This window comes from Podarcis erhardii, assembly GCF_964252035.2.
Source record: "Podarcis erhardii genome assembly, chromosome: 8".
Classification (NCBI taxonomy): domain Eukaryota; kingdom Metazoa; phylum Chordata; class Lepidosauria; order Squamata; family Lacertidae; genus Podarcis; species Podarcis erhardii.
In genome coordinates, this window is record NC_138499.1 from 13,928,045 (window position 1) to 13,952,894 (window position 24,850).

Here is a 24,850-nt window from a genome sequence, read left to right on the forward strand (position 1 = left end):
GCAATGGCAGCAGGAGGCCCCATTAGCTAAAGTGGTGCTTCAGGTTAAGAACAGTTTCAGGTTAAGTACAGACCTCCGGAACGAATTAAGTACTTAACCTGAGATACCTCTGTATTAAATAACGTCCTGTAAAATAACTGAAGTAACAAGGCAAGGCTGCCCATTGTCACCTTTGTTGTTTATAATAGTTTTTAGAAGTATTGGCTCAAAGAATAAGATGTAATCAAGATATTAAAGAGTGGGACAGGGACAATATAAATTTAAAAGCATTTGCAGACAACGTAGTGATGTCTGTGGAAGAACCAACAGATCCACTCCCGAAAGTATTACAAGAGATAAAAAATTTTGGTGAGGTAGGTCTTAAGACCCTGCTCCCTACTCTTGACACTGAGTAGTCCCATCTCCAGTAAGGAAGCCGACTGGTCCTTAAAGGGGCTGCTTGTACAAATACATCACAAAAAATGAAGGAAATGCAGGTTGAGTTCACCTCACCATGGCAGGTCTTGAATGTATTCCTCAGCTTCAAGCTTGCTATCCATCTTTTGATACGCTGCTTGACCCAGCTATAGAAACCATTCTGTCCTAGCTGTCGTGAGACATCTCCCAGCGAGACTCCTTATTCTTAGGGCTAGACAACCTTACCTAAGAATGTCCCTGGTGGGTCAGGCCAAAGGCTACTCTGTTCTCACAGTGGCCAACCAGATGCACGCTCCCGTTTTGTGATTCCCAACAACTGGTGTTCAGAAGGAGATCCGTTGCAGCTGGTAAGCCATTAATGACTGAACCTTATTCTTGATTTTTATGCTGTTCCTAGATATCTGGATGACCTCAACGAAGGAATTTACATCCAGCAAACCATAGAAACAGTGCTGCTGAATGAGGATGGCAAACAGCTGCTGGTAAGCACTCCGGCTTCTGTGCAATAATAGACTCACCTGCTCCGCAGTTCTGTGCAGACTTGCCTGGGCAAAAAACAAGAGATTGGATTATCGTGTTAATTCAGGTGAAGTGATTTGCTGAATCGGCCTGGCTGTGGGCAATCACCTAAGCAATTTACTAATAATGAATGAATTGAATCTGCTAGGCAGCACTGTTTTTGGCCTTTGAAACTATTGATGTCAATGAGCACAATATTGTTATTCTCCCCCCCCCCCCTGCATTGTAGTGTGAAGCCCTTTATCTGTATGGCGTCATGTTGCTCGTCATCGATCAGAAAATTGAAGGGGAGGTGCGAGAGAGAATGCTGGTTTCCTACTATAGATACAGGTATTCTGAACGTTGTTGACCATTCTTGATTCTGGCTAGCATTTCCCAGAAAGATAGCAAGGTGAACTTCTGCTGGGAATCACATGACTCAGTGGAATAGTGCCTGCTTTGTGTTTAGAAGGTCCCAGTTACAAAGGGAATATCAGCAGCCGCCTTATATGGAGTTAGGGTTGTCGGGCACACAAACTGCAGAGCGTGATGACATCCTACATTTCTTTCTATATAAGAAGATACTGTGCCAACGCCTTAAGGAGATTATGCATAAATCAGCTGTCATAATTAAGAGGTTATCAAAACTAACAAGTTTAAAATTGAGGATTTTAGGAAGCTAGGAAAAATAAGAAGCAGTTGGGGAACAGAAAACTCAATCTTTATTTTTAAAAAGCCTGGTAGAGATGGATGCCCTTAATTATCCACCTTGAAACAGAATGGGAGGAATCCAGGCACACCTACCTGAAAAGGAAATTCCAGAGACTGGGTGTCACTGCTGAGAAGGCCCTGTCCCATATGCCCGCCAACCCTTATTTATGTATTTATTTGTTTTTTTCGAACAATTTTTATCCTGAGGTAACAAATCAATTGCAGCCCATTTTTATCCTCGCAACAGACCTGTGAGGTAGGTTAGGCTAAGAGATAGTGACTGGTCCAAAATCCCCCAGTAAGCTTCATGGCTAAGTGAAGATTTGAACCTGGTTCTTGCAGATCCTAGTCCAGCACTTATACCCATTACACACACACGTGGATTCTGGTTGGGTGTGGAACAGACCCTTCAAAATATCTCTACAAGTATCCTAGGAAACCCAAAGTGAAGCAAGATTTGAACTTGAGATTCGTTAGCTCACATTTTAATCTATATTATTATGATTATTTTGCAGTATTTATCCGTCACACCTTGTCCAAGAGAACTGAAGGCGATTGACAACCAACACAAAACAAAATGTATCGGCCACCAATAAAAATGTATACAACATAAAGAGATTTAAAAGAGAGCCAGTATGGTGGTGTAATTAAGAGTGTTAGACTAGAACGCAGGGGCAGCTCACCCCTTTTTGCCACCTGAGGTAATCCAGGAATTGCCATGCTCAACTAGGACCTAGGAGACGAGTTCGAATCCCCACCCACCCAGCCATGAATCTTGCTGGTTGACCCTGGGCCAATAGCTCTCTCTCTCTCTCTCAGCCTAACTTACTCCACAGGGTCGTTGTGAAGATGAAACGAGGATGGCATCATCAGCCACACATGCCGCTTTGGAAACACATAAAATGTAAACAATAAGACCAGCTAGAGTACACCTGATGTACTGCTTCTAAGGATTCGACCTCTCAAAGCTGAATTCATTTGAGATTGCTTCAGTGTGCCTTGCTTGCAAGAGTCGTCCTCTGTCCCTTTTTCGTGTTTCTTCCTCTGTTCTTGCTCCCGAAGCTCCTTTTTCTCTCTCTGCCTACCAGCGCTGCCCGTTCTGCTGATTCCAACATGGACGACATATGTAAACTGCTCCGGAGCACGGGGTATTCGAGTCAGCCTGGAGCGAAGAGGCCTGCAAACTATCCAGAGAGCTACTTCAGCAGGGTACCCATAAACGAAACCTTCATCAGCATGGTCATTGGCCGGCTGAGGTCGGATGATATATACAACCAGGTGAGTCTCAGCGTGCCGGGAAAGACCTCAGGTTGCAATGCCTTCTTTACTTTATCATTGCAATGTTCAAGTAATACTTAACGACAGGTATTCAACGCATTCACCAAATAGTCTGGTAAGCACAGAAGCGTCCATAGAACTACAGGCTTGTTCTCTCCAAGGCTCAGTTTTCCTAACATCACAGTAGACCCTTAAAAAGTGATAAGCACAATCTCCGCAAAACCGTACACCACCTACAGAGTGACCTTTTCCTCTTTGGTATTTCACTGCCTACCACCAAAATGCTTTGACAGTCATAGTGATTCCCAGTCCACACTTCCTTCTGTTTTACATAAAAATAAATATTTACAAGCAAAATGACACAGGAATAAATAAACTCTAGTAAACAATTTTCCTTGAATAATACAAAAGGGGCCGGGACTTTTCTCTTTATCCCTATTTCCCGAAGATGAAGCAAACTCCCATTTGATGAAATAAATAGCTCTTTCCCATGCACACCCATGATTTAAATAATTCTGGGCAGCCATTCCCCACATCCACACTGTAGAAAACACTCTGGCAAGAGAAGGACCATAGGAGAAGCCATTAGTTCACTTGCAGGAAAGTAATTTGCTTCAAAGCTGTAAATGACCAGAACCCCCTTATACAGGGTTAGCCCCATGTAATTATCCAAGGAGAATGTATTAAATAGAGGCGGGGGAGGGAGCCATTAATTGCTTGTTGCATTTGCATCCTGCCTTTTCCTCAGAGGTGTTCATTTAACCCCAACAATCCTGTGAGGTTGGTTAGGCTGAGAGGCAGTGACTGACCCAAGATTGGCCTGTGAGCGTCATGTGACTGAGTGGGGATTCGAACCCGCACCTCCCAGGTCCTAGTCCGACACTCTAGGCACTGCATTTCACCGATTCTCAGTGCCCCTCTAGGCCTAACTTAACACTGGTAATAGCAATTTTATTATTTATACCCCAGCCACTCTGCGCAGCTTCCAACACACATAAAAATATGATAAAAAAGCAAAGACCTGATGAAGAGAGCACAGCAGAGGTTATATTTTCTGAGAATCCTCCGGAAAAACATTTTAATCATTGTACTGTGGAGAGTGAATTAACTTATGGTCTGTGCGTATGGTTTGGGAGCTGCACGGCCAGGGAAAAAACAATGCTGTCCAGGATTGTAAAGACTGCAGAGAGAATAATTGGGTGCACTCTTCCCACCTTAGATCAAATCTATGCTTCCATGTGCCATAAGAAAGCTGCAGATAGCACGCAGGAAATGATCTCTTTCAGCTTCTGCCTTCTGGAAGAAGGTACAGGGTTATAAAGACCAGGACTAGCCGCCTGAGAAACAGTTTCTACCCAAATGCAATTCTGGTTCTAAACGCAGTATAAGGAGTCTCTATAGTACGTTGTATTTTAAAATGGGGTTTCAGAGTTTTTAGGGATTTTTGAATGTTTTATGTAGATTTTCAATTTCATTGTTCTGTATGGGACAATGACAATAAAGATATCGTATCGTATCATACTGTTCTATGTCTACATGGCGTCCATTGACTTGTTGTCTCCCTCTTCCTGTTGCTCTCCTCCCATTTCAGGTTTCCGCATACCCGTTACCAGAGCACCGCAGCGTCGCCCTCGCTCCTCAGGCGGCCATGTTGTACGTGGCGCTTTATTTTGATGCCTCCATTCTGCACACGCAGCAAGCGAAGATGAGGGAGATAGTGGACAAATATTTTCCAGACAACTGGGTAAATACGGTTCGGAGCTGAAGCAACGAAACAGCCAAATAGATTTGGAAGCGCATATCCTCACTGTTTGTTTCTTATTTATTGCACCTTATGTGCTTCCTTTCTGCCATGGCAGCCGAGCATAAAGGCTTACAACTTTTAAAAATGCTAAAACTTGGAGTGGCAGACAAAAATGGATGAATATGTAGAATTAGCAAAACTAACCCACAGGATCTGTAACCAAGAGGAAACAAAGTTCAAAAAGGAAGGGAGTAATTTGTTGAATATATAAGTAGCAATTGTAGAAGTTTAAAGATTGTAGTAGGATTAAAATAAATTTTGTGATGTGTATAGAATGTAATTAAGAATCTGAAAAAAAAGAGAATAATATGAAAACCTGTTGAAGGGAAGGAGGGAAGTCCGTGCGCGATAGAGCGTTTAGAAAATAAGTAGACATATGATTGTGGAATGTTAGGGTATTTATTTTATTTGTTTGTGTTAAAGAAAATTCAATAAAAAGCATTTGAAAAAAATAAAAATGCTAAAACAAATGGATATTAAGCATAGAGCGCAGGCGTGAGAAACCTGAGGCTCGGGGAACAATGTGGCCCTCAAGCCACTCTTGTCAGGCCCTCGGGACTTTCTCCAGACTGCCCATCTCCCTAGCCACGCCCCCTAACCAGTCCTCATGTACAAAAGTGGCATTTGCTCCTCCCACTTGCCTCTGGCCCCGCCCACCATTGGCATGTGACCCCCGGAAGATGGAAAGGGAGGCTGCACCAGCAGTTCCCTCAGGACTATGATGGATGTGGCGGGAGCCAATGGCAACATGCTTTCTGCCTGGGCTCCCTCCCCTGTCAGCCCCGCCCCCTGTTGACCCATTCAGACCAGTGTTTCCCAAACGTAGGCCTCCAGCTGTTTGGGGACTACAACTCCCATCATCCCTAGCTAGCAGGACCGGTGGTCAAGGATGATGGGGGTTGTAGTCCGAAAACAGCTGGAGGCCCAAGTTTGGGAGACCTTCGTTTAGACTTCGCTGAGATCCAACTTCCGAAACATATCTAGAAGACGGGCCACCGTCGCTTCTGACACCGGCCATCGCTTGTAGGTTTTGTCAGCAGAAGAACTGCAAAAGCGTAAATGTGAGTATCTGGGATGACTTGGCTTGATAGGAGATTGGCTGGGGAAGGGCCGTAGCGCAGTGGTACAGCATTTGCCTGGCATGGAGAAGCATAGCTGTCGACTTACAGATTTGAAAATAAGGGACCGGCAGCCTCAAAAATAAGTGATCAGCAGCCAAAATAAGGGATTTTCAGAGCACTGGGTGGTTCAACTTCTGAGCCCCTCCGAGCCAAAGGCAGAAAGCCCAGCCAGCAGCCAAACGAAGCCTCAGACAGTGGTTCCCACTGCGCAGCAACCCAGCAAAGGGGATGCAGCAAGGAAAACCACAGTCGCCTATCTGCTGGGAAGCGCTGTGCAAAGGCGAGTCCCCAGGCAACGCAGCCGATTTGATTGGCACAAGGCATGCAAGCTCCACCCCCCAATCGTTCTTAGACTCCTTATTGGGTGAGCAACGCAGCCAAGCAACACAGTTGGAGCCTCCCTCCTCCCTGGCCGGCAGGGAGGGAGGGAGAGGAGCTGCTTCCTTTGAAACCCGGGAAATTTAAGGGACATCATCAATAAGGGACAGCAGCAGGACACTGCGCTGAGATAAGGGACTTTCCTGCCAAATAAGGGACGGTTGACAGCTATGCACAGAAGGTGCCAGTTCGAATCCTGGGCGCTGCCAGGGAGAGCCAGGAGATAATCCTTTCTGAAATCCTGGAGAGCCAGATGGTCCCTCAGGCTGCCTCTTACATTCTGTTTCTCTCCGCAGGTTATTAGCATTTATATGGGGATGTGTGTGAACCTGGCAGAAGCCTGGGAGCCTTACAAAGCTGCGAAAATGGCTCTGAACTACACACTGGATCTTTCCAACGTCAAGGAACAGGTTGGCAAAATGCAGTTTTCTCCGCAAAGTGGAATTTCCTCTCCTTAAACCTGCTGCTCTGTGATGCTTCTAGCTCAGCTTTTACTGTCCTGGTGCCTTCCAGGTGGACTACAGTTCCCATGGAGGGGCCTGGTGGGAGTTGTAGTCCAAAGCAGCTGGAGATGGGCGAAGGCAGAGGAACGGCTTTCTGAGAGCCTCGTACGACGTCCCTCTTACCTAGAGCCCTACCGGGTTCCACCTGTTTTGCAGTAACGCTCCTTTGATTTCTGTCTTTTGAAGGCCGGCAGATGCGCCGCAGTCAGGGAGCGAGTCCACACGCAGGTGCAGCAGTTTCTTAAGGAAGGCTGCTTGAGGGAGGAGATGGTACTGGACAATATCCCCAAACTACTGAACTGCTTAAGAGACTGCAACGTTGCGATACGGTGGATGATGCTACATACTGCAGACTCAGGTAATGTTTGATTTACATCACAAGTCTGTAAGACTTGATTTAAATCTGGTTTGTTTTTTTACAGAAAGACTCATTCTTGCTGGTTTAATCTTAATATTTACAACCGGATGAAGGTTTCGTTTTTGGAATAATAAATTTTCAGCATACATTTTACAGTTACAGTGGTGCCTCGCAAGACGAAAATAATCCGTTCCACGAGTCTCTTCGTCTAGCGGTTTTTTCGTCTTGCGAAGCACCCCTATTAGCGGCTTAGTGGATTAGCGCTATTAGCGGCTATTAAAGGCTTAGCGGCTAAGCAGCTATTAGCGGCTTAGCGGCTTAGAAAAAGGGGGGGAAAGAGAAAAAAATCGCAAGACTCACAAGACGTTTTCGTCTTGCGAAGCAAGCCCATAGGGAAATTCGTCTTGCGAAGCGCCTCGAAAAACGGAAAACCCTTTCGTCTAGCGGGTTTTTCGTCTTGCGAGGCATTCGTCTTGCGGGGCACCACTGTATATCAAAAATTACTGATTTGGTTATGTTATGCACTGAATTGAATAGGATCCAAAATGCAGCAGTCTGATTGGCCCTGGAACAATAGGATTCAGAATGCAGCAGTCTGATTGGCCCTAGAACGATAGGATTCAGAATTCAGCAGTCTGATTGGCCCTAGAACAATAGGATCCAGAACGCAGCAGTCTGGTTGGTCCATATGAGCCACCCAATCCATCTCCAGGTGGAAGTGAATCTGCAACCTGATTGGCCTACAGGTGAATCCCGAAATTAGCAAATCATGTGGGGCCCATTGTGTAAATAATGTATATAAAGCAGACATTCTGAGGGAACTTCCATTTCTCTTCACCACTATGACCTGAATAAAGAGCATGAAATCCACTCTCAACTCCGAGTATATTTCAGGTTATGCCATTAGAAATACATAGACTGATAATTATGAAATTATTACGAGGTTCAATAAGTTAACTGTTTATATTTGGACAACTTTTCTGCTGTACTTTACTGGAAGGAGAATAACTATCATTTCCTTAATAAAAATTTAAACAATTTATTTAGCTGAAACAATAACATTATAGCATATGTTTCCATGTTTGTTAACTGATGTGGTTAAACAGTTTTTTAAAAAAAAAACTTAGACTGAGTTTTAGCACACGTGAAAAACTTAAAAAGAAATCCTTATTTCCTGATGAATGGCCTTTGGACTACAGGTATAATGTAAGTTAAATGGGAAACTATATTTAGAAAGATTTTCCCTCCAAAAGCATTTTATTTTAAAAATCCCAATTTTAATCAAAAGAATCCAATTTATTTTTTAAAAAAATCATTGATTTTTATCCAGCCTGTTTTACCCTGTTATCCACCCTGGTTCATGCGACCAAGAGCACATTGAGCACATTAAATCTTCTCCGTTGAGATCGTTGAAGGGGAAGGTGGGTGCTGCATCACAGCAGCAATCGAGGAAGCCTTCACTTTCTGCTCTTTTTCCTTAGCTTATGATCCAAACAACAAGCGCCTCCGCCAGATAAAGGACCAGGTTCAAACAGATTCCAAGTACAACCCCAAGATCCTTTTCCAGCTTCTCCTGGATATAGCACAGTTCGAATTCATATTGAAAGAGGTAACGAAAACATCCTTCATACACACACCCCATGCCTAGAACCGTGCACACTTCAGAGGCTTGCTTTGACATTTCCACTGCATTCATCTGTGCTGCCGAAGAAGCAAGCCACTTTTTATTTGTTAAAGTGGCTTGCCTCTTCAGCTCATAGGGGGAAGGTGCACAGAAACCTCCAGCTTTCCAGCATTATTTTCCTATTTTCAGCATAAATGTGGGGATCACCCAGAAGCCTACAATGGATCCCTAGTATAGATCAGTCCATGCCAAATGGTATTGTTGCTGTTGCTGTAATTTGCGGTAGGTTGTTCTGTTTTAGACTGAGGTCTTGCTTTTTCGTCAGATGTTCAAGCAGATGCTGTCCGAAAAGCAAACAAAATGGGAAAGCTACAAAACGGAAGGATCCGAAAGAATGACTGAGCTGGCTGATGTCTTTTCAGGCGTTAAGCCTCTAACTAGAGTGGAGAAAAATGGTAAGGGCCGTTTAAAAAATGAATTTTATTTTTCAGTTTTGGAAATTTAACTTCCCAGTGAACATAAATGTTTTGACTTTCCTCTACCCCTTTTGCGGTTTCTTATAATTTTAATTTTGAATACTGCATTTGATTCCATTTATCAGTTAACTCCCTGGTTTTTCTTTAACATTACCTTTAACTGCTTGTTTTATGTTAATCCTGCCAATGAATTCAAATGTATACAGAAACTTTTCAGATATTCCTCAGATTTCCCCCATTCCTTGATGAATTTTCTTTTTTTTAAAAAAAAATAGTATTTATTAAAGTTTTGAAAGTTACAGAAAGAAAAAAGAAAAAGAATTAAACATAACAAAACCATGCAATACAATACAAAGACAAAAATATTACATATACATAACAGAAACAAAACAAAAACAATTAAAAAAGGGGAAAAAACCTCTTCCAATACTTTCAATGTTATTAACTTTCTTTTACTTGTTTCAGCGACCTCCTCACACCTCCCTTTTTTTGTATTCCACTTCAATTAATTGTTTCAGCAAATCCTTTCCATCTTCCTCAATTTTCTGTCCTATCATTTAACTTAACAAATTCTAACATTATTTTTCCCCCCTTTAATCCAATTACAATCTATTGTACCTAATTCTTTATAGCATTTCTGCTAAAGCCATGTAGCTTCATTCCAACATCTTTCTAACATTTCTTAGATGAATTTTCTTTCCTCTTGGTTTCTTGTTGTTCCAAGAGAACAATTGGGAAGCAATTGGGGAGGAGGAAGCAATAAGCAATATTTTTCTATTTCCTTTGAGAAAAGGCTTTTGCGAGCTCATTTATATTATGTCTGGTTATATTACATCTTAAGGCAGCCCTGTTCAGGGAAGTTTTTAATCTGTGATATTTTAGTGTATTTTTGGTTTCTATGGAAGCCGCCCAGAGTGGCTGGGGAAACCCAGCCAGATGGGCGGGGTACAAATAATAAATTATTATTATTATTATTATTATTATTATTATTATTATGGGTTTCCAGCTAGACTATGATTCCAACTGGCAACTGGTGCCAAGCAAAAGACTTTCCAAGGCTTGCGACAAAGATTAACCCGTGCTCCTTTAGTGAGAGATGCATGGGGTCTTCTTCATGTCGCCAAGCTTTGAAGGCTCTGCAAAGATTTGCATTGATCAGTTTGAATTGGTAGCAGCCCAACTCACACCATTGCAAGGATGAACATCTGTGTGCCTTGGTCTTATGTGCTTGGTTCTCCAGTTCTGCAATGGGGAGAAGAGTAGAAGCGTCAACTTCCATTTTCAACTAACCATGGTTTAGTGTTGCGTCTGAACCCTGGATGAAAATGAGCGACTTTAAGTATAACTTTGTGAAAAATACAGAAGCTTTTCTACTAGGGATAATGGACACAGGTATAGCAAGAGAAGATCAGAAAATATTCCTCCATGCCACAGGAGTGGCAAGGATCCTCATTGCTAAAAACTGGAAAAAAGAAACTGTGCCAACAAAAAAGGAATGGCAAGACAAACTGTTAGAGTATATTGAGCTGGCTAGATTAAGAGAGGCAATTAGAGATCACACCAGACAAGAGTTTCAACAAGCATGGGGGAAATGCAGAGAATACTTCACAAAACAGTGCCCTAAAATACATACCTGGACTTGTTTCAATTAATGTCTGCAGGAGACTTTGTGGATATTTAAGTTATAATTAGAAAAATCTTAATAATTATTCATAACGGAAACAGTTTATAAGAAGTAAATAAGGAGGCCAGATACAGGTTAAAGGAAGTCTTTTATGTGGTTGTTTGTATTGTTGTATGTTATGCTCACTGTATGTTATGTTCACGTTCAATGAGGGTGGATTGTGTATTGGGGGTGGGGGGGGTTATGTTATGTTGTAAATAAAATTCCAATAAAAAGGAAAAAAAGAAAATGAGCCACTTTCGTAAACCATGGTTTGAAGTAGACTTGTTTCCTTTAACCCTAAAAGCAAACCACAGTTCGTCTGGGTTCAGACACCACAAGAGCCTTGGTCTTAAAAGGGAAATGAAAGTTTCCTCCTCATGGCCACGTGGGAGGGGGAACACACGAGCCCAAATTTTATTGTGGCTCTTCTCATAATGCTAATTTGGGATGGGGAACTGGTTAGTCTTCTAGATGCTGCTGTGCTCCAACTCCCATCTCCCCCATCCATCATGTCTCAGTGATCAAGGATAGTAGGATCTTCAGAGATTAGCCACTTCTGTGCAAAATTATGGTTTCACGTGCAAGCAGAATATTCACGTACATGCGTATAGCGCAAACTTTAGGGAAACCACCACCCTCCCGACCCTGACGCATTTTTGTTTCTTTCAAAATAATTCCTTGATATTTGGATGTTTACAGTTTGTGAGCTGGGGGCTGGTAGCGCTCTCTCTTTTGGTTTCAGTTGCACTAATTTAATAATTTGTCCCTTCTCTTGTTTTCACACTAAAAACAGAAAATCTGCAAGCCTGGTTCAGGGAAATCGCCAAACAAATAATGTCTCTGAATTACGATGACTCCACTGCAGCGGGCAGGAAAACTGTGCAATTAATACAAGCTTTAGAAGAGGTAAGGCAGAGGAGGCGGTGGTCATGCCATTTTCTGGGTATAATTTCTTATGTGGACTCAAGCAACATTGTCATAAGACCAGTTGCTGTAGAACTTCATACCAATTAGGATTTATTTAAGAAGTAGCCAAATTTAAAATCTCTTGTGTTTGTTTTTAGGCATTTTAATAACCCCCCCCCCAAAAAAAACTATGTTTCTAATTCTTAATATGTAGGTGCAAGAATTTCACCAACTGGAGTCCAACCTGCAAATATGTCAGTTCCTTGCTGACACTCGCAAGTTTCTCCATCAGATGATCAGAACCATCAACATTAAGGAAGAGGTTTTGATCACCATGCAGATAGTTGGCGATCTTTCATACGCCTGGCAACTGATTGACAGGTAGGATCCCAGAAGCGTTTACATGTGCTTGCTGCCTCTTCTATGGAGTGTGGGACTCCTATTCTAGTTGGTACCACTGCCTGCTGGCTCCATCCTCAATTTTGGTTCAGTATTGCCTTTGTAGAGCTCGGCAGAAAACAGGAGGACAAAACTAGGATTAGTTGCTTCCCCCTCTCCTTGGCTTTGGCGCCATCTACTGTTGAGCTCCTTGCCTTCTGCCCTACCAGACCCAAAGGGTGCATGCTGCCACTGCCTGTTTGTACAGTCATACCCCATGTTACGTTCTTTCAGGTTAGGTCCTGAGGCGACCTGGAAGTACCAGAAAGGATTACTTCCGGGTTTCGCCGTTCACGCATGCGCAGATGAGCAAAATGACGTCACGCACATGCACAGAAGCGGCGAATGGCAACCCGTGTGTGCGCAGACGCGCCGCTGCGGGTTGCACTCATTTCATGTTGCGAACGGGCCTCCGGAACAGATCTCGTTCGCAATCAGAGATACCACTGTACATTGTTTCTCACTTGGATTCACTGCACTCCCGACTCAGTGTCTGAGTCAGACTGAAGCAAAGCTGAAACAGATTCTACCAGAGAAAGCAAGGTTGGAGGATTATGAACGAGGCGTGCATGTCAAAGGGAAATGCAACATGGCGGGAGGTAAATATTTGGGGTGGCCAACAAGAAAGATGGCGGGTCTTTCTATTGCATTCCTGTCTTGCCTATAGACTTCGCCTAGGCATCTGGTCGGCCGCTGGGGGAACAGAATGCTAGATTAGACATTGGTTTAAAATACAACTCTTGGGGATTTAAGATTATTGGGTGAAAGACTCATTGCTCAAAATTGATACATGTGCTTGTTCTGTTTTGCATCGTTTCAAATTGTTTCAGCGGTTCAAATCCTCGTGACGGGGTGAGCTACCGTTGCTCTGTCCCAGCTCCTTCCAACCTAGCAGTTCGAAAGCACACCAGTGCAAGTAGATAAATAGGTACCGCTCCAGAGGGAAGGTAAATGTCGTTTCCGTGCACTGCTCTGGTTCTCCAGAAGCGGCTTATTTTTTTTTTATTTTTTTTTGAATAATATTTATTAAAGTTTTCCAATTAATTACAAATTAATAAAACATCCAATTTCAAATCTTTTTCCAATTACATCCTTTCAGGACTTCCCCTTCCCTCCCCCCCTTGTATTCCAAATCTCTCAAATGATCTCAACAAGTTCTTCTCCTCAATTCAGACTTGTTATCCTTAACCCATTTTTTTAAAAAAACAAACAAACAAACATTATTTTCCATTCCCCTAAAATCGGCTTATTCCCACCACGAGTTCCCCACTTTAGAATACCATGTAGATGTATATAGCCTAAATAAAACATAGTTTACGCCCTTTGGATTCCACATTTCCCACCCCCCCTTTTCCCGGTTGCGTTCCCAATGTTCCTCAATGTCCGATATTTCCACATCTCTCTAAGTCATAGTCCTTTGCCAGCCCTCTTTAATTTCGAATGTCCAATCATGGAAGAATTCTGTCTCAAAGAAAGGCCCATTTTTTCCATCCAGATTTTTATATCCAGGAGTAAAAAACTCCAAATTATAATCCTTAAGCTTGTCAAATCTGGATGTCCCAAACGTCCCCACTTTTGACTTGGTCCAATTCTTGTTATTTTGTTGTTCTTATTGATCACACTCCTCTTTCTATTTCTTTCTGTCCCTGTTTTCCTGCACAAATGTCCTAATTCCAAAAGTTAGTTCCTTTACAGAGGCTTGTTATTCAGAAACAAAACATTACGTCAAGTTCCTTTCATTCCACAACAGATGATTCCATTGTCTTCTTCGGTGTAGTGGCCTCTGTAGTCATAATAATGTTCCATTTCTGCAGTTTCCCAGGAGATAAACAATTCTGTTCCAATTTCCAGCTAAAACCACTTGTAATATCCCTCGGCTCCTCTAGGTGAATTGCAAAAACTGAGTTCTCTTCCAGATCGCGTCCATTAGCACTAGTAACTTTATAATCCTTATTTAAAACAATTTGTATCCAATTTATAACAAATATAACCAGCAAAGTCCTTGTAACATAGTCTCTATCTTATTTTCCGCTTTGACAGCTCTTTGACAGCTGTCAAAACTTGCCTTTCTCCTCTCCAAACTCCGTCATCGATCGCTCCCGGGGTTCCAGGGGGGGTTGTTTTTAAGTCCGAATTCTACTTCCCTCCTCCAGCTCAATCTCATATTCTTCACTCGTGAGGTTAAAAACTTGCCAAAATGATGTTACTCCGATCTTAGTTATCAGATCCTTTGCTTTGACCCTTCTACAATGGAGGGGGTGGCTGACTTCCTTTTTTGCGCCTCCCCCGCTCGCTCCGAAATTTTTAAAATTTTTGTCCCTCTTTTTAGTCCAAGTTCCAATTACTTACGGGTTGTTCTTTTAGGTCCGAATTTTCAAAGGAAAAAGCCAGCGCTCTCCGCCGAATGGCATGCGGCTTCGCACGGCAGGGATAGCAGAGGACTCAAAACACCACGCTTCTCCCCGGCACCCGATCCGTAGCCTTTAAAAAGGCTCCTTCACGAGTCGGGAGGGCGCTAACGGTGTCAGCCGAGTCTCCATGTCCACGGCCCCCGTGGCCGTGGTTTTTAAGGGTCCCCGCATCGCCGGTGCGGTAGGACCCAGCCCCTGCCGTGCAGGCTCCCTCCGGAGCACGGAGGGAGTCCGCCATTCGGCGATGGCGCCGACCCGGAAGTCCTGCTCCAGAAGCGGCTTAGTCATGCTGGCCACGTGACCCGGAAGCTGTACGCCGGCTCCCTCGGCCAGTAAAGCGAGATGAGCGCTGCAACCCGAGAGTCGTCCATGACTGGACTTAACGGTCAGGGGTCCCTTTACCTTTACCTTTGTTCCCTTTTTATATAGGCTTCCTGAGTACATATTCATAGGTCTTATGAGGAACAAACCAGGATCCTAGAGCTCAGCAGCAACAGGAAACATTGTTCTGTTAAGCAGATAAGAACAAAAGAGCTGCTTCCTGGTATTACATACCTAGCTTGGCCAATCTTAATGCTGAGTTTTTAAGAGAGATGATTATAGATATCCCCATTCCTTACTGAAGAGATGCCTGTGCACATGTCCCAGGCTATGCCCCCGTTTAGAAATGTAGAAAACATAGGACGTTGCCTAGAAGGTCAAGCTATTTGTCCACCTAGCTCTGTCTGGTTTTCTCCACGACCTCGGAAGATGCAGGCCTTTCCCATCACGTGCTACCTGAACCGCAAACAGGCGGACCTTGAAACCTTCTGTTGTGGAGCTATGATTGCTCCCTAAGCTTTTACGGTCTGTGGACCTACCGTATTTTTCGCTCCATAAGATGCACTTTTTCCCCTCCTAAAAAGTAAGGGGAAATGTGTGCGCGTCTGTCAGAGCTGCCCTAGGTCCCAGCTCACAAAGGACCAACGCCAGTTCTTGTTATATACAAAAGTCTTTATTGAAGTTCAGTTTCGGTTCCAAAGCCGTGGCGCGCAGCTCTACGTCTTGAACCCTAGACCGCTGAAGCTCCGTCTGAATCTCCTCCCCCCAGACACCAGTTTAAGACTCTAGCCTTGCTCCACCTCTTCCTTTGCTCTTTCTTCCTCTGGGTCATCCTGTCCGCTGGGGTCTTGCCCTTTCTGGACTCTTCTGACGCTGAGTCCCCTGAGTCTTCCCCCTGCCTCCGGCGGGCTTTAGGACCTGGTTCCCAATCCAGGTTTTCTGCTGTCCCGCGCGCCTGTACATTTGAACTTGGCGTGCGCGCCCAGCCGGCCACCTTCCTTCTGACCGTTTCACTGCTCCTGTCACTGCTTCCCCCCTCGGGGGGGGGGTAGCTGGACCTGACTTCCCCTCCGTTCCCTCACTCTCCGATGGAGGCGTGGCCACCCCTGACTCATCCTCTCTCCCTACTGGAGAAGACGCTGGCCCTGATTCATGGGACTCTTCCCCCCCCCACTCCGCTCTGGTGGGGGAACTGGTCCTGATCTCCCGCTGCTGCTTTGGGAGTTCCCGCTGGCCCCTTGCTTCTGGTGTGTCCCCCCTGGGACCCCCCTTGCCCTGGCCATCGGCGCCCCCCTCTGGGAATCTTCTGAATCGCTGGAGAAGCTCATGGAATCTCTCGGGCCACTGTCATACTCCCCTACGCTGCCCTCAGATCTTCCCCTTCGCTCTCCGTTTCCTCTCTCCCCTGTGTCTCTGCTCCTGAACCCCTGACAGCGTCTTATGGAGCGAATGCAGGCGGGAGGCTCTGCTCGGCGCTCCCTTTAAAGAGCCGCGTGGAGTGTGTGTGCGGCTCTTGGGGGCTTTTCCGCGAGGTGGGAAAAGGGACTGACGGGCTGCACTCTGTCCCTTCCCACACCTCCCAGAAAAGCCAGCAAGAGCCGCTGCCAGGCTCTGCTCAGCGCTCCCTTGTAAGGGCTCCCTTTCGTCCCTCCTCCCGCTTTGCTGGGAAGCCAGTAGAAGAGGCACTGCGCAGCTATCGCTCTTGCTCTGCTGGCTTCTCAGTGAAGCAGGAGGAGGACCAGAAGGGTTTAAAGCAAGAAAAGCGAGAGCCACTTACATGCTCTGCGCAGAATTTTTCTTGCTTTCCCCCTCTAAAAACCAGGTGCGTCTTATGGAGCGAAAAATACGGCAGTTGTCAGGAAAAGGGAGAACATTTTGCAGTGTGCCAGGCAGACTCTACTTTCAAATGTGAACATAGGAAGCTGCCTTTTGCAGACTCAGAGCCCTGGTACATCTGGGTCGGCGTTGCTCTACAGCGGCAAGCAGGGTTTTAGGCAGGGGTCTCTACTTGGAGATTTCAGAGCCTGAATGTTTGGCTTTCTGCACACAACATGCACGCTGTACCACTGAGCTATAGCTACAGTGTCAGAGTGGTGTGACCGTGTGTAGCACTACCCTGAGAACAGGATCGTAGAGGAATGACTTCAGGTGCTAGTTCTGATCTTAATTTCCCCTCCTCCCTTTTTCCCCCCAGTTTCACATCTATCATGCAGGAAAGCATCAGGGCAAACCCATCTATGGTAACGAAACTCAGGGCCACGTTTTTAAAGGTAAGTAGGAAAGGGGGCTTTAAGAAAAACTGGCACGAGCAGGGCGTTATTAATTTACTTTTGCAGAAACCAAAGGGTGTTTCCTGCATATAGCGCCTCTGCACCAGCTCAGAACCAAACAGATCTTGGTAATCTTTAAACTCTCAAAGTGGCCCTTCCTTAAATGATTGTGGAGTGTGGTGGTTATAGGGTTAAACCTCCTGAATGTCCACTTTGATCTAGATGTCGCCTACTTGAACTCAGATCTCCAGGGGGAGTTGTACATGCTTCCTCCTCCAGGGTTTGAGGCCAGAGGGCAAGGCATTGTTTGGAGATTGCCAGAAATCTATTTATGGTTTACGTCAGTCTGCCAGAAATTGGAACATATGTCTAAATGAAGCCTTAGAGCAGTTAGGTTTCAAGATTAGTGTTGCTGATAGCTGCCTGTACCTTAAAGGGACTTTTTCCTTCTTCTCACACGGAAAGCAACAGCTGCTAGCTCTGCTGCTGCCCAGAAGAATTTATGCGCAGCGGAAATGTGCCAGACAGGCAGCAATTCTACAATGATTCTGCAGACTTCAGAAATTGCAGAGGGGTTTCGAGCACAGGATTCTTGAAGCCGCCTCCTCCCCACCTTTCCACTCTCTCCACTTACAGTTTGGGATTCGAGTCCAGCCCAGCTGGCCCAAACAAAGGGTTCACATTAAATTCTTGATGCCCCGCAAGCCAATCAATTTTACTTTGAATATTGTTGGCATCCATCCGTCTCGAGAGACAATGGAGTGCGCCTCCAGGGGTTAAGTCAAACGGCTGAAGAATCACAGCGCCCGCTGTGGCTGCAGAGACCGGTAACTCGTAGCTGCTGCCTCCCACATGGTTTTTGCTGCGTTACCAGCATCAAATGGACCTCTGCGGGGCGCAGGCCTGGGTATGGAGGTCCTAGGCTGCCCACAGTTTAGCGGCTTTTAGCGATCAGCTGTTAAGCGGCTTATCAGTGGATCAGCTGATAAGCGGCTTAGGAAAAGGGGGGGGAGGCAAAAAAAAACCGCAGGAAATCATTTTCGTCTTGCGAAGCAAGCCCATAGGAAATTCGTTTTGCGAAGCGCCTCCAAAACGGAAAACACTTTCGTCTAGCGGGTTTTCCGTCTTGCGAGGCGTTCGTCTTGCGGGGCACCACTGTACTGTTAACGTAGACAGTTAACTTACTAAACCTCACAATAATTTCATAATCAACTGTTTATATGTGGACAGCTTTTCTGCGGGACAGTACTTTGTTGGAAGGAGAAAAGCAATCATTTCCTTAATAACAATTTAAACAATTTATTTAACTAAAGCAATAACATTATAGCATCTGTATCCATGTTTGTTAATTGATGTGGTTAAACGTTTTTAAAAAAAACCTTAGACTGAGTTTTAGCACACGTGAAAAACTTAAAACAAATCCTTATTTACTGGTGAATAGCCTTTGGACTATAATGTAACTCAAATAGAGAACTATATTTAGAAAGATTTTTCCTCCCAAAGCATTTTATTTTAAAAAAAATGCAATTTAAGTCAAAGAAATCCAATTTAAATTTTTTAAAAATCTGATTTATTTTTTTTAATCATTTATTTATATCCACCCTGAATAGCAACCTAAACCCTTATTCCTTCTGCTTCTAGCTGGCTTCAGCTCTCGATATGCCTCTGCTTCGCATCAATCAAGCCAACAGCCCCGACCTTCTGAGCGTATCTCAGTATTATTCTGGTGAATTGGTTTCCTACGTGAGAAAGGTAGCCACTTCCTCCTAATCCTGTTTTTTTGTTGTAAAAAGGGAGGGTGGGTATTCGCTTTTGTTTTACACCTAAAGAGAGCCGTTACTAAACCTGTGTCCGTTCTTTCTGGGATTTGCCTGGGGAAAAAAGGTTTTGCAGATCATCCCTGAGAGCATGTTCACATCTCTCCTGAAGATTATAAAACTGCAGACTCACGACATCATCGAAGTGCCTACCCGCCTGGACAAAGACAAACTGCGGGATTACGCCCAGCTTGTACCGCGATACGAGGTGCGTCGTAGCTTTAAGAGGTCAGGGACGCTGGGGGAACCGGGTTGATAAGAACAAGAGGCACAACAAATTGTTGCAACGTGGAGTTATCCTCTTCAGGGCTCCGCTCTGTTCCGCTCCCACTCAGTTTTCCTTTCTCCTCCCGCATATGTCAACTGGTGCCGTGACTGCTGAAATAAAGATGAAATACAGTGGTACCTCGGGTTACGTACGCTTCAGGTTACGTACGCTTCAGGTTACAGACTCCACTAACCCAGAAATAGTGCTTCAGGTTAAGAACTTTGCTTCAGGATGAGAACAGAAATCGTGCTCCGGCGGCACGGCAGCAGCAAGAGGCCCCATTAGCTAAAGTGGTGCTTCAGGTTAAGAACAGTTTCAGGTTAAGAACGGACCTCCGGAACGAATTAAGTACTTAACCTGAGGTACCGCTGTAAAGGAGGTTTTTCAGCAGAGCTTATACAAGCTCCCCAGGCAGGAAGCCCTTAAACCCAGCCCAGTCTGGAAGTGTCTGGAGTTAAGGAAACTCTTAGCTCTGGTGGGACTGTGAAACAAGTTGACAACTATTTCTGGAATAATTATTTTTGGGATTACAAAATTAAAATAGGGGAGGGGGATTGTGGGGAATGGGCTAACTTGATGAAAGAAAATAGAGACTATTACCATTTGGAATTCCCCGGAGACCCTCTCCTCAAGGAGAGAGGGAAGAAACTACGAAAGAAACCAACAAGGGACAGGGAAGGGTGCAAGTATAAACAGGAACAAGAAAACCTGCAGAGGGGGCATAGAAGAGACCTGAGAGCCTCGGACATTAGAACACCAGATTGATGGACAGGATGTAATATTTAGAATGGACTGACATAACCCGAAACCAGGAAGAAGGGACGTTGGATTAAATTAGAAGAGAATTTCTTTTTATATATTTTCTTTTTGGAATTAGTGTGATACTAATGAAATATCAGAATATGTTGGAAAGGAATTAATTGGCTTTAGTAGAAAGGTTTGAAGGAGGTATGCATAAATATGGTTTAAATTTTGAAATTTTATGGTTGTTAAGGTAAGATAAGGTTAAAGAAATTAACGGTAAATTGAATAACAGAATATAGTAAAAGTTGGAAAGGATATGTTGAGTTAACGGGGGGGAAAAGAGACAGATTGTTAAGACAAATTATTTAAATAAAAATTGTGAAGTATGGGAAGAATTTGCTGAAATAATGAATTAAGATAGAATACAAAAAGGGAGGTGTGAGAACGTCCAAGAAATAAGTAAATGAAAGGATATAATTTGGATTTGTATTTTTCTTTGTTATCTATGTTTTTTTTATTGTTTTTTCTGTGGTTTTTTTTGTATTTTTTTGTATTTTTTGAAATTTCGAATAAATATCATTTAAAAAAAATAAATAAACCCAGCCCACCAATACTTTTTGATGATGTCTCGTGAAATCGCCCTGGGACCTTTGAACTAAGAAAAGCATTCTGTAAACGGAACAAATAATTTCATCATCATCATATAATTTATTATACCCCGCCCATCTGCCTGGGTTTCCCCAGCCACTCTGAGGGGCTCCCAACCAAATATTGAAAACACAATAAAGTGTTAAACGTTAAAAACTTCCCTAAACAGGGGCTGCCTTCAGATGTCTTCTGAAAGCCAGATAGTTGTTTATTTCCTTGACATCTGCTGGGAGGGCGTTCCACAGGGCGGGCACCACTACCGAGAAGGCCCTCTGCTGTGTTTTGTTTTGCTTTTATTCAACATGTCGGGAAGGAGGGGAAGCGACCATTATTTGCCCTACTATAGTTCTTGCTTTTTTAACTGCTAGCTTCTCCTCCTGTCCCCAAAGGTCGCTAAGCTTACGCACGCCATCTCAATCTTCACAGAAGGCATTCTGATGATGAAAACGACACTGGTCGGAATCATCAAGGTAATCGTTTTGCATTGCATCAGGCTGGAGAAAACTAGAAAGCTGTGGGTCCCCTAAGGCAGGTGCAGAGTGCGGCAAGGCAAGAATAGGCCTTTTTGGTGGTGGCTTCCATGGGATGCTCTCCCCAAGGAAGCATGCCTGGTGCCATCACTGTCAGCTTTTAGGTGCCAGGCTAAAGCTTTTCTGCTTGCTGCAATGCCAGGGCCCACTCTTTCCATAGTTCCTGTAGGACAAGCACTTTTAGGAACTATATTTCTGAGCATTTGGTTGTAAACCACTGCCAAGTTGTATACAGTGGTGCCTCGGGTTACAGATACTTCAGGTTACAGACGTTTCAGGTTACAGACTCCGCTAACCCAGAAATAGTACCTCGGGTTAAGAACTTTGCTTCAGGATGAGAACAGAAATTGTGCTCCGGCAGCAGCAGGAGGCCCCTTAGCTAAAGTGGTGCTTCAGGTTAAGAACAGTTTCAGGTTAAGAATGGACCTCCAGAACGAATTAAGTTCTTAACCCGAAGTACCACTGTATTACGGATTTACAAGTCGCCTTGAGACATTTTCTCGTGGAAAGCCAACAAGCGCTTATAACAAACAATGGAAGCATTTCTGAGAAGCAGCTGTGCTCAGACTGGGAGGAGGAGGGATCTGGGGGCTTAGTGAGTGGGGGGAGCAGAGAGAAGTCCAGAATCGGAGGCAGAAGCTGAAGTAGGAGAGAAAGGCGGAAAGACAGAGTTGAGTCCAGCTGGTGAAGAGGCATGGGTGTGTCCCTCTTCTGCTGCAACTACTGTATTTTTCGCTCTATAGCAGTGTTTCCCAACCTTGGGCCTCCAGCTGTTTTTGGACTACAACTCCCATCATCCCTAGCTAGCAAGACCAGAGGTCAGGGATGATGGGAATTGTAGTTCAAAAACAGCTGGAGGCCCAAGGTTGGGAAACACTGCTCTATAGGACGCACCTAGTTTTAGAGGGGGAGAACAAGTAAAAAAAATTCTCTCCCTCTCTGCGCAGCGCCCCTTCAGTAAAGTGGCAGGAGAAACAGAGCCCCTTCCATTTCTCCTCCCGCTTCGCTGAAGGGGCGCTGCGCAGAGAGGGAAAGCTGCGGAGCGCCTCTCCAGCAAAGCGAAGCCAGGAGAGCAAGAGGGATCGGTGCGCACCGACCCCTCTCACTCTCCAGGCTTCAACAAAAGCAACGCGAAGCCTCCGGAGCACTCCCGCTGCGCTTCGGAGGCTTCGCGTTGCTTTCGCTGAAGTCATGGAGCCTGCATTCGCTCCATAAGAAGCACACCAATTTCCCCTTAATTTTTGGAGGGGGAAAATTGTGTCTTATAGAGCGAAAAATACGGTGATTCCTCTGGTCTCCCAGAACCAGGAGAGGCATGAAAAGGGCAGAGGAGAAGTTAGCTTCATGCAGGCACAGTCTCAGATCGCTTAGGGGGAAACCCTGGAGAGGAAGAGACTTAGATGGCTGTGGGGAGGCAGGGACCTTGAGTGTCAGCAACTGCTTCATGAGGGCCAGAACTGTGAGAGGTGAGTTGCTGTGCTCATTAGGCATGACTCCCCTGTTTTTGTTAATACATAATTAACTCCAAATTGCTGTGTCTGATTACTGCTGGCTTGCTCCTGTCACACGGCTCCAAGGTTTTGCACTGACATTCGTAGGAAGGGTTTTTATACACAATGGCTTCTTTCTTTGTTTGCTCACCTTAGGTGGATCCCAAACAGCTGCTGGAAGACGGTATAAGGAAAGAGCTGGTGAAACGAGTGGCCCTAGCACTGCACAGAGGGCTTATCTTCAACCCCAGAGCCAAGGTGCCAAACACATCCCTCAATTTCCCCCATTGTTCTTTCCTTGCCGTGACCAGTTGCTATTACAGTTATATGCAGGCTTCCTTCTTTCCACTGCTTGCTTATATTTTCTTTTCAGATTTGGGCTCTGCTCTCAAGTTTGGTTTGCATGCCATGCAGACTGCTTGGTTTGCATGTCATGGCAAAATGTGGTCAAGAGAAACCACGGTTTACTGTGAACAAGCTGAGTGCTTGTGCATGCAGCTCAGATTGCCCTTGTTTGACTCCTTCGCTCCATACAAGAACCAGAGCTCTGACTTAGTGCTGTGTGCAAACCACAATTTGGAGAGTTTCTCTCCAAATTACGTAAAAGACAAATCCAAGGAAAAAAACCTAGCTTCCCCCTGTGGTTTGTTTGGAGAGAAGAAAACCATGGGTGTCAAGAGTTTGTGTAGGCTATAGTTCCTTGTGACAGGCACTACAGAAACGCTCGCTTAAATTGCATTTGTTACTTTGGGGTCTAAATCTTCTCTCTCCCCTGCCCCAACCTTGCTGACTACAAAAAAAATGATGAACTGTAAGAGAAATAAATGCTGGGTGTCATTTTCATTTTCTTCCCTATTTCCGCAGCCCAGTGAACTCATGCCCAAGCTGAAAGACATGGCAGCCACAATGGATGGGTTCCACCGCTCTTTTGAGTATATCCAGGATTATGTCAACATCTACGGCTTGAAGATTTGGCAGGAAGAGGTGTCCCGGATTATCAATTACAATGTGGAACAGGAGTGCAATAACTTCCTGAGGACCAAGGTACAAGTCATTCTTGGCGATGAGCTTCGTAACATCTGAGTGGTTCGAAAATATTGACTCGACACACACCCTTTTTTTAATGTGTTTGACCCTACAATCAGCTGCACTTGCAGATTTAGCGATAAGGGGCGGAGTGCCCTGAAAGGTATAGAGTTGGAATCCAAGTATCGGTTGCACTGTGACCTCAATGCAAGCCAGCCCAGGACAGTTTGCTTGTGCATCAGTGAAAGATTTAGAATCGGGCTCTTAGCTTAAGAACCTAAGGAAGCTTCCTTTACTCTGCTGGCCCATCCAGCTAAGTATTGTCTACACCAGGGATGGGGAAACGGTGGCCCTGCAGATGTTGCTGGACTCCAGCTCCCATCAGCTCCAGCCAGCGTTGCCAGAAATCGGGGATGATGGGATTTGTAGTCGCAACAGCATCCAGAGAGTCGCAGGCTCCTGATCCCTGGTGGTCTCCACTAACTAGGAAGCAAGCACCTTCCCGGAGGCAGGGATCTTTCCCAGCCCTGTTTGGCACATTTTACATGCAAAAGCAGATTCTCTGGAGCCCTTCCCCAGTTAGTCTGCGTTGTTCCAGTTGCTGTTTCCAGATACCTGCAGCAAACCATTGTGCAAGACTTATTGGGCAGAGGAGGGAAGAGTGATAGGCAAAGCTGAAGATGACTTGCTGTTTTGTTGTTGTCGATGCTTCCTGAATGGATTTTAGGCACCAGTAGAGGGCAGCAGTCTGATTTAAGACTGGGTGCTCCACCTCATCCAGAATGAAGAAGGCCTACTAAGCTTATCTTGCTGAGGGGCACCCAAAATACAGTGGTACCTCGGGTTACAGACACTTCAGGTTACATACTCTTCAGGTTACAGACTCCACTAACCCAGAAATGGTACCTCAGGTTAAGAACTTTGCTTCAGGATGAGAACAGAAATCGCATGGCGGCAGCGGGAGGCCCCATTAGCTAAAGTGGTGCTTCAGATTAAGAACAGTTTCAGGTTAAGAACGGACCTCCAGAATGAATTAACTTCTTAACCCGAGGTACCACTGTACAGAACGATCGCTGCACAATGGCAGATGTAATAGCAACATGGGGTGGTATCCATCTAATACATTTCTTCAGTGCAACGATTTCCA

At 44.8% G+C, this 24,850-nt stretch overlaps 1 protein-coding gene across 1 annotated transcript in view; it reads left to right on the top strand.

Moving 5' to 3' along the window:
* The window catches only part of WASHC5 (WASH complex subunit 5), a 51,861-nt gene that overhangs the window by 5,451 nt on the left and 21,560 nt on the right, over positions 1–24,850 (top strand). Inside the window, exons 4-19 of the mRNA XM_081874022.1 lie at positions 815–899; positions 1,166–1,266; positions 2,715–2,904; positions 4,496–4,648; positions 6,504–6,617; positions 6,897–7,068; positions 8,550–8,677; positions 9,018–9,147; positions 11,628–11,740; positions 11,955–12,121; positions 17,105–17,180; positions 18,822–18,932; positions 19,065–19,205; positions 21,047–21,127; positions 22,834–22,935; positions 23,542–23,721. Coding sequence (XP_081730148.1) covers positions 815–899; positions 1,166–1,266; positions 2,715–2,904; positions 4,496–4,648; positions 6,504–6,617; positions 6,897–7,068; positions 8,550–8,677; positions 9,018–9,147; positions 11,628–11,740; positions 11,955–12,121; positions 17,105–17,180; positions 18,822–18,932; positions 19,065–19,205; positions 21,047–21,127; positions 22,834–22,935; positions 23,542–23,721 — 2,044 coding nt within the window. The remainder of the gene's footprint in view (positions 1–814; positions 900–1,165; positions 1,267–2,714; positions 2,905–4,495; positions 4,649–6,503; positions 6,618–6,896; positions 7,069–8,549; positions 8,678–9,017; positions 9,148–11,627; positions 11,741–11,954; positions 12,122–17,104; positions 17,181–18,821; positions 18,933–19,064; positions 19,206–21,046; positions 21,128–22,833; positions 22,936–23,541; positions 23,722–24,850) is intronic.